The 10,556-nt window shown below is 31.0% G+C and overlaps 1 protein-coding gene across 1 annotated transcript; it reads right to left on the minus strand.

Annotated features, from left to right (window-relative positions):
- Positions 1-857: 857 nt before the first annotated feature.
- LOC111897462 (cytochrome P450 84A1) lies at positions 858-3,182 on the minus strand. Its single transcript, XM_023893425.3, has 2 exons — positions 2,136-3,182; positions 858-1,671 (listed from the first exon to the last, which is right to left on the minus strand). Exons 1-2 carry the CDS (start codon positions 3,021-3,023, stop codon positions 1,048-1,050), a joined length of 1,512 nt encoding a protein of 503 aa, XP_023749193.1. The 5' UTR covers positions 3,024-3,182; the 3' UTR covers positions 858-1,047.
- Positions 3,183-10,556: the final 7,374 nt, after the last annotated feature.

The following is a 10,556-nucleotide window of genomic DNA, read 5'->3' on the forward strand; positions in this document are numbered from 1 at the left end:
GGGATACAGTAGAGTATGTTGATTTATGTGTTAGCATGTTAGATGATTGTATGTGTTTAGCGGGCGGGGCCCGGAGACAGGCGGGGCCTAAGAGAGACAAATTTGTATACCGAGCGGGGCTCGATGCCAGGCGGGGCCTGATGTCGGGCGAGGCCCGATGCTGGAGTATTAAATTAATGGTTTGACAATTATGGTTTTAGTATTAAATTAAAAACAAAATTTTTGGTCATGATTTTTTGGATGTTACACAGTTAAAACAAGTTAGTTTCTTTCTTATGTACAAAAAAGAAGAAGTTGCCAATATGTGAACACAGATAAGAGGTAGTTACCCTCCTAAGTCATTATCATGCCCAAAATAATAATGATAGGAACATATTGGTTGAGATGTGAAATGTTCAAAGCGTAACATGCCCAAAATATTATTGATTTCCATGATTCGCACGTTGGCTCTAGCTGACGGGTCGAATTCGGTGTTCATATAATGCGGTTTATATTTTTTTTATGCATGTAATTGCGGTTTTATCTATATGCTAATGATAGAGAGAGAATGTATATTTGTTTGTTTATTTATTTGTAATATTTATATTACTAAAAGTATCATTATTGTGACAATAAACATAATAAAAATTTGTGAATGGGAAGGTCCCACTTGGAAGAAGCCCAGTCACTCGTCAGGCAGCATATCATATCAGTTGTAGTTGGAGAAAAACCTAAAAAAGTTGACATTTAGGCTACATCATAAAGAACAACATTCATTTTTACCAGGAATGACATTGATAGCAAAACTTATATGTTTTTTTTTTCCCAAATATGAACACAAAGCATGCGTGTAATTCTCTGAGGAAGAAAATATAATATGAACACAAGAAACACAAGGAGTTTGAACATTTCAAAATGTACATGAAAATATAATCTTTACGCATTATTCAATTTGTGTATATCTTTCTTTATGGAAGATGACTAGAAAGATGTAAAAGAAAAGCAATCTGATTTGATGCATGATGCAACATAAACAAATTTTCACAATATCAAACTTTTCGCCGTTTCTCAATACAGCGGACACAACAACCGAGGAGTTGGCACAGCAACAAGTCGAATCGCTTTTGGTGCAGTGAGTCCAAACACATCATTCATGTCAATCTCACTTGGTTTCATTCCATCAGGCAACTGCCATGTGAATGAATGAAGAAGGTGAGCCACTGCCATCTCCATTGCGTACAATCCAAGTTGCATTCCAGGACATGATCTACGTCCAGATCCAAATGGAAGAAACTCATAATTGCTTCCTTTAAAGTCGGGTGCCCCATCTTGCAAGAAACGTGATGGGTTGAACGTGTGTGGATCCTTCCATGAGTTCTTATCACGATTAATGGCGAATGCGTTAACCATGACACGTGTCCCTTTAGGTATGTGGTAGCCAGCAACCGACGTGGCTTCTGATGATTGGTGCAAAAGGACAGGGATCGGAGGGTGGAGACGTAAGGTTTCTTTGATGACACATTTGAAGTAAGTTAGCTTCTCGAAATCTGATTCTTCTACACGACGATCAAGGCCAACAACATCAGCGAGCTCTTGTTGTGCACGTTTTAAGGATTCTGGGGTGTGCATTAGCTCAGTTAAAGCCCATTCGATAGCAGAAGCAACAGTTTCAGTCCCACCAAACATTACATCCTACATATAAACAATGATATAATCAATACATAATAAATTCATTGTAATAATATAGTTCAAGAAATACATGAAACAAAGAACTATAGTTGTGAACCAATGATAAGAACATAATTGTATTGGTGTGTTGGACTGGAATTAATCATGTGTAATCAATTAGTCAATTTCTATCCATATCCCAGTGTGATCAACTCGAATACTTAATTAATATTGACAACTTTTTGGATTCTACCTAATACATTTTTTTTATTGAACATGACATCAAATAGATATGTTTTATACTTTTTTATTGGATAGAATATTAAAAAACCCAAAAACAACAGAAAATTGTTTTATGTATCGTATAGAAGTAGCTAAAGTATTTACGACTTTGTTAGTATTCAACAAAATGACTACGAAAACAACTATTTTCAGAAAACTTGTTTTGTTTTGTTTTTTATATATTAATGTAAACAACAATTACTTACCATAATAATGGCTTTGATATTGTTTCGGGTGAGTCTAATCGCGTTCTGCAAATCCTCGCCTTCGTTTACCTTTCCTTCTTCACTGTAAAAAGCCAACATCTCATCCACCATATCATTATCTTCCTCATCGCCCGTTTTCCTCTCTTTTGCAAGGTGCTCGTCGATGATTTTATCAATGAATCTGTCAAGCGCCGCCCTGGCCTTCGGTAAACGGGTATTCAGTCCGGCAGGGTCGATAAATCCAAGCCACGGGACAAAATCTGCCAAATTGAAAGCACCAAAAAGCTTTGTGTATTCTTGTAGAATTCTGATGAATTCTTCTTTTCCTTCATGAGAGATAGACCCGAAAGCTGCTCGGTAAATGATATCATGGGTTAACCCGAAAACAAGCTCTCCAAGGTTAACAGCGGTGCCGGAGCTTGCAGCGGTGATTTTGACCATGGAGACAACTTCGTCTCTGACGGAGTCCCAAGACTCAGCTCGCTTTCTGCTGAACAGCTTCATGACGCAAAGCTTACGCATCTGACGCCAAAAGGGACCGTAGTTGGCGAACGCCATGTCTTGCCGGTCGTAGGTGAGGTAACTAATGGCGATGGTGGCCGGGCGGTTGGCGAAGATGTTGTCTTGAACTTGGAGTACTTGCCTGGCTATTTCGGGGGACGAGACAGCGACGGTATGGCTGAAACCCATCTTCAGATGAAGAAGACCACCGTATTTTTCTCCCAAACGAGCAAGGCCACGGTGGGTGAGTTGGTCCATCATTAACATGTTACCGATCAGCGGCCACCCTCTTGGACCAGGCGGAAGAGGTTTTCGGCGTAATCGGGAGAGAAGGAAGAAGGTTAAGAGAGGGAGTACAACGTAAAGTAAGATGGACTTAGGATCCATATTTTCCGGCAAAGAGTTTCGGTTCAGTAAGTCTATTGGAGTATGAGCGTAATGAAGTGCAACTAGAAAACGCTGCTAGGTAAAGGAAGATCAAGTGATGTGTATATATACAGGGTGGGCAGTGGTTGAAATGAGATGCAGCGGCACCTCTGTTTGAATGAGTTTGCATTTATTTATATCATTTTATATTTAATCCTGGAAAGTTGACTATTTTCACACACACACACACATATATATATATATATATATATATATATATATATATATATATATATATATATATATATATATATATATATATATATATATATATATATATATATATATATATATATATATATATATATATATATATATATATATATATATATATATATATATATATGTTAGATTCATGTGATACGGCCTAATTTTGTAAGACTGTGAGACACATTTTTTTATTTTTTATATTTTTTTATTTTTTTAATTTTTTTTAATTAATTCAAGTTCCAAAAATAATATTCAAAAGAAGAATTTTTGGATTTTTCAATTTATTTTGCATTTTAAAATTATTTTTTAGAATATGTACAGTGTAATATTCTATCAGAATATTTCATGTATTTTTCAAAAAAAATGAAATTTTTTTTTTCTTTTTAGTTAATTCAAGTTCCGAAAATAATATTTAAAAAACAATTTTTAGATTTTTCCATTTATTCTGCATTTTAAAATTATTTTTTAGAATATGTCAGTGTAATATTCTATTAGAATATTTCACGTATTTAAAAAAAAAAAAACGGATTTTTTTTAAAATTTTTTTTAGTTAATTCAATTTCCGAAAATAATATTTAAAATTTTTTAGATTTCTCAATTTATTTTGCATTTTAAAATTATTTTTTGATTTGGTGTCACGGTCTCACAAAATTAGAATGATCTCAAATGAACCTGAACATATATATATATATATATATATATATATATATATATATATATATATATATATATATATATAGGGTTAGATTATATTGTTCTAACTATCTATTGTGTGCATGTAGGATTGATTATGGACCAATCATTTTAATTATTTTAAGAAATTAATTAATCTATATTAGATGTTAAAGATATAATGAGCATTAATTAGAACTTCATCATTTAATATGCATTAATTACTTTCTTAAAATAACTAAAATGATTGGTTCATAATCAATCTTAAAGCACACAATAGATAGTAAAAACATTTGAATCTAACTCTCTCTCTCTCTCTGTCTCTCTCTCTCTCTCTCTCTATATATATATATATATATATATATATATATATATATATATATATATGTGTGTGTGTGTGTGTCTATATATATATATATATATATATATATATATATATATATATATATATATATATATATATATATATATATATATATATATATATATATATATGAGATATTTCATTTGATATTAAAAAAATAGAGATTTTGAAATTTAACATAGGCCACATATTTCTCATTTGCCGTTCTAACGCTCAAGTGTACCGACAACAACAATGTATCGTAATTATAAATGATTATATATATATATATATATATATATATATATATATATATATATATATATATATATATATATATATATATATATATATATATATATATATATATATGTCTGTTCACAGACTAAGTAATCATATATGATTATGACATTTGTTTTCTTTATTTTATATATATATATATATATATATATATATATATATATATAGATATATAGAAGGTTATATGGATAACGAAAAAAAATTTAAAATCATAATAATGTATAAAAAATACTTAGAGATCACAAATCTTTTTTTGACTTTATATTCTTAAAAATCATAGGTTTTTTTTTTTCAAAAAAAAATTCAGCAAAATTGTATAAAAAGTTACCACTTTTAAAAATATAAAGTCAAAAAAAATATTTGTGATCTTTAAATATTTTTTTTTTCATACATTTTTATGATTTTTAGGATTTTTCTTTAGGGTTTTTTGTTATCCAGATAACCTAAAACTATATATATATAGTTACAGTCATGTGATATTATTATATTTTGTAAGACATGAGAACGCAATCGTTGTCATTCCTTTTAGGGATAAAAAAAATATATTTTAAAATGAAAAATAAATGAAAATTTTGAATTTTTTTAAAATATTATTTTCGTCATTTATTTTATCTAAATAAAAATTAATTAAATTAAACAAAATAAAAACTTTACATTTTTTTTCAAAATATATGTGAAATATTCGAATATAATATTATACTATATATATTCAAATTGAATTTTTAGAATGTTAGAATATTCTACTATAATATTAAACTATAAATATTCCAAAAATGAATATTTGTATATTCTATCAAATCTAACAATTCAAGTAAAATATTAGAATATTTTAGCATATCTACCAATTTTAGTAGAATATTAAAATAATCTAACATTCTAAAAATTCGATTTGATTATTTACAGTTTAATATTCTATTAGAATATTTCATTCATATTTCGAAAAAAATTATGATTTATTTTTGATAAATTAAATTATGATATAATATTTAAGAAAAGGACATTTGGATTTTCCCTTTTATTTTGCAATTTAATTTTTTAATATTTTTTACTTTTTCGATCTTTAAGATAAATGGTTAAGATCGCGTGTTCATGTCTTACAAAATCAGCATGGTCTCAAATTAAACTCTCTCTCTCTATCTATCTATATATATATATATATATATATATATATATATATATATATATATATATATATATATATATAAGGAAAATCAATAGAAATGCATAAACCTTAAAAAAAGTTCAAAAACCCAAAAAATGTATAAAAGAAATACTATGAGATATCTAATCTATTTTTTTGACTTTACAAACCTAATAAATCACTATTTTTCTTAAATCGCTGAAAAAAAATTTATAAATTTAGTTTTTATAAAAATAATTTTGTTCAATTTCAACGAATTTGTTCCAAAACATGCGATTTTTAGCCCTATAAAATCAAAAAAAGATTAGATATCTAAAAGTATTTTTTTCTATGTATTACTGTTTATTTTCTAGGTTTTAGGGTTTCCAAATCTTTATGCATTTTCTATAATAGGGATGAGATTTAGAACCGGAAAACCGGACCGGAACCGGAATCGGAACCGTTAGAACCAGAATATGTAGAACCGGTCCGGGTCCTGGGTTTAAAGAATGACTTTATCCGGGTTTCAGGTCCTGCGGGTCCGGGTAGACCGGGTTTAAGAACCGGAACCGGTTTTTATGAAAAGTTTAAAACATGAATATCTCATTCGTTTGATGTCGGATTAGCATGAAGTTTTTTCCAGAGTGTAGTTTATAGTTTTTACATGGTTTTAGACTATAATTTTTTTCATTTTTGAGTTAATATTCATTGACTTGTAGTCCCTCGCAGTCAGAATATCAAAGCTGTGAATTTTATGTTGCTCAGCTTTATTTTATATTTTGTGAAATTTTAAAAATGCATATATAATTCGTTTGAAGTCGAATTATCATGAAGTGTTTTACAACATGTAGTTTAGAGTTTGTAAATGATTTTAAACTATAATTTTATCATTTTTGATTTCATATTCATTGATTTACAGTCCCCCAAAGTTGGGATATCAGTGTTGTGAATTTTTTGTTTTTAGCTTTATTTTTATGTTTTGTGAAATTTTAAAAATGCATATCTAATTCGTTTGAAGTCGGATTATCATGAGTTTTTTTTTTCCACATATAGTTTAGAGTTTGTACATGATTTTAGACTATAATTTTGTCATTTTTGGTTTCATATTCATTGACTTACAACCCCTAAAGTCGGGATATCAATGCTATGAATTTTCTGTTTTTCAGCTTTATTTTTATATTTTGTGAAATTTTAAAAGTACGTATCTAATTCGTTTGAAGTCGGATTATCATGAGGTTTTTTGCAACGTGTAGTTTAGATTTTGTACATGATTTTAGACTATAATTTTGTCATTTTTGGTTTAATATTCAGTGACATACAATTCCCCGAAGTTGGGATATCAAAGTTAAAAATTTTCGAAGTTCAACCACTAAGTAATTAAATTTTTTTTTGGATTTCCCTGGTTTTCCGGTTCTAGACCCACTTTACCTGGTTCCATCCGACTCACTTTAATGTTTTTGGGTTTTCCGGTTCTAGACCCACTTTACCCGGTACCTTACCCGGAACCGGTTCTTATATACCGGTCTGGTTTCCAATCCTACAAAATCCCGTTAAACGGTTCTTGGCTTTTCCGGGTTCGGGTCTACCAGTTTGGGTTTGGACCCACTCTCATCCCTATTCTATAAGGATCTTTTGTGGTCCAATCATTTTTGGTAATTTAAAAAGTAATTATTCAATTTAATTAATAAGCTCAAAAGGGTTGTATGGGTAATTATGTCAGTTTGGTTAACAGTCAAATAAGGCGTGTGAGATATTCTTGTTACTAACCAAACAATCACATTCAATTTATGTAAATTTTGTATTTTACTGTGATTCTCTAGATAGTGTAGTTAAGAGTTGATAAAGAATCATACAAAACTTTCTCTAATTATACGTTCTTAAAAGAATGAACTTACATAACTTAAAGGATGAACATACAATAAGAATCCATATTCTGAAAGAATAAATATACAACAACATGACTTTACTCATGAATACATATACATAACTTTTTCTGATTATATATTCTTGCAAGAATGAACATACATAACTTCAAGAACCAACATTAAAGAATAACATATAAGTATCAACATAGTATAAGAATGACTATTCTAATATAATGAAGATACAATAACAAAAATTTACTATTAATAAATGAACATATATATATATATATATATATATATATATATATATATATATATATATATATATATATATATATATATATATATATATATATATATATATATTCTGATAGAATAAATATACATGGCTTTATAACTAATGTATGAACATACATATCCTGGTAGAATGAACAAACATGTATCAACATACAATAAAAAAAATACTTATTCTAATAAAATGAATATACATGAATAAGACTTTAATAATGACAAATTTTCAAAATTCTATACGATAAATGTACAAATTCTAATATAATAAAACAACACTTCATTAGTGACCACTATTCAAAACTCAATTCTTATAGAATGAAAAGAATAAGACTTTATTAATTACCATTGTATGAAAATCAATTCTTCTAGAATGAACCTTTTTACACCAAACTTTGATGTATGTTGTGAAGATGAATTTTTTTTTATACCAAGAACTCTAGAATCATTTTTTTGTTGTTATGTCAGCGTGTGTGTTTTCTGGTAGAAACAAAGACCCAATGTTGTCTTCTTTCTCTTTGTTTAATCGAATTTTAGGTGGGTATCCTACAAGACTAAGACCCCTTCAAACCTTTCTCTGATATTTCTGCTTCTTTTCTTTTATTCTTGAGATTGAATTTGAGAGGATAAACTTCAAACATTGATTTCAACAGTAGATTGTTTGATACTCAGTCAACATTCAAGCTCTATCCATTTTTCAAACATAGGGGATACTGGGATTTAGTTAGTGGGATATAATTTAGGGGTCAAACTTCATATTAGAGATAAAAAGAAAAATATTTCGTATTAGTATTAGTAACTAATTACGAGAGAGGGTGAAAAGAAGAGAGTAACAAACATCATAGAGAAGACCCATTGAGATTTCAAACAAAAAGAAGGTGATTAGAGTTGTGTTAACATAATACAGTTGGGAAAGAAATAAGCATTTACCACCATCCCCGCCACCCCCACCCCCACCACCCATCAGTCCCACCACCAACCCACCACCACCTACCATCACCATCACCATTACCATTCACCACTACCACCTGCCACCACCAGCCCCACTACCACCCCCACCACCACCCACCTATCACAACCACGAATCACCAAAACCGGCCTCCACCAACAACCTATCACATCCACCGATCACCATCACCTGCCTCGATCACCACCACCTACCGCCTCCTATTGAGAGAAAAACGTGAGACACACTTGAACAAACGTTAGAACAAGTATAGTTGCGGAATTAGTTAATCTCAAAGGATCTAAAAGCTCAACAATAATACGTTAATATGTTAGATAGTTAGATAGTTAGTTGCGGAAATGTAAAGAAACATAAATGACAGTAGGTGATATATCAAGTAAACACATAAGTTGATTCATAACATGGAATGCATTCAAACTAAGTTAGTGAGTGAGATTAATCATAGTGATAAAGTCACGAATGACTTGCTCTGAAGAGAAGTATTAATCAGTAGTGCTCGAGAGGATTTTAAAGATCAAGAAGAATATGAGATGTGTAAGGATAACTTGAAGATAATACAGATTTAGAGATGAGTAAAGAGAGATATGTTTTGATTGATAAAGTGTGAGCTCTATTTATAGAGACTCAAGAAGCACAAGTGATTCACTCTCTAAGAGTAGCCATGCAAGGCATACTAGACAATAGAGAGTATTACAGAGAGATAGATAAAAATAGACTAAGTACAGAAAGAAGACTGTAGTAGCTTAGACGACTTCGGATGTGACTGCTGATGGAAGCTTGAATGCGGATGCTTGTAGACTGCGGTAGGCAAAATTAAGAGGGTCACTTCGTGTATCAATAATTTCCCCCTAAGTGACCTCTAATTTTCTTCAGTTATCAAGTTTAAGAAACTTGATCAGGATCCACCAAAACTTCCTGACATTTTCCAACCAAGTGATCCACCTTAAAATTTCGAACTTGACTTCGGCAGTTGTATGTTTTGATTTTTCCACTGCAGTTCGACCGATTTCAAGTTGTTTCTTTGTGAGGCGGTTCATGGATGCCATGGAAATGAAGTACTTGACTTGATCAAATTTTCTTTTGAAGATGACTCCAAGTTCAGGAAAGTTTGTTGCACCAAGGGATCTTTCTTCATAACCTTCGGTTGGCATCGGGGCGGGATCAAGAGGAAGTAGATCAACCTTTTTGGCAATGACTGGGTGGATATCCGCATCGATCTTTGTGAAGTCACAAACAGTTTCTTTCAGGTAAGTACTTGACCTTTCAAGTGTTATATTCATCTTCGGATGCTTTTCACACTTGTTCTAGAACACCTTTGCTATCAGGAAGACTTCTTCTGGGTTCATACAGGGAAATTCGGCTTGGGTGCGGACATAGTCCTGATTCCTTCTAGTGAGTGTGTATTGCACAAAGTCAGCCTTCATGAATTTGCGAGATTTGAAGTTCTTGATTGCTGATGGTCTGTCGTTGGACCAGATCTTCTCAATGGGAGAGGCATGCTTGGCATATAATCGATTAAGTCGCTCGAACTCCATTGGCAGTCTCTTGTGATCAGGAAGGTTGCGGTCAAACTGCTCAAATACTGTGAAGTATTTAGCATTTGGGGAGATAAGAACATCCTAGTAGCCATCTGAAGGGGGTTCATCATACATGAGGTATGGTTTGTCGTCGTTATCTAGAAGTCTGCGGTAGGGATTGATCCAGGAATTTATCAAGGATTCATTCATCA

The sequence above is a fragment of the Lactuca sativa genome, chromosome 3 (genome assembly GCF_002870075.4).
Source record: "Lactuca sativa cultivar Salinas chromosome 3, Lsat_Salinas_v11, whole genome shotgun sequence".
Taxonomy (NCBI): Eukaryota; Viridiplantae; Streptophyta; class Magnoliopsida; order Asterales; family Asteraceae; genus Lactuca; species Lactuca sativa.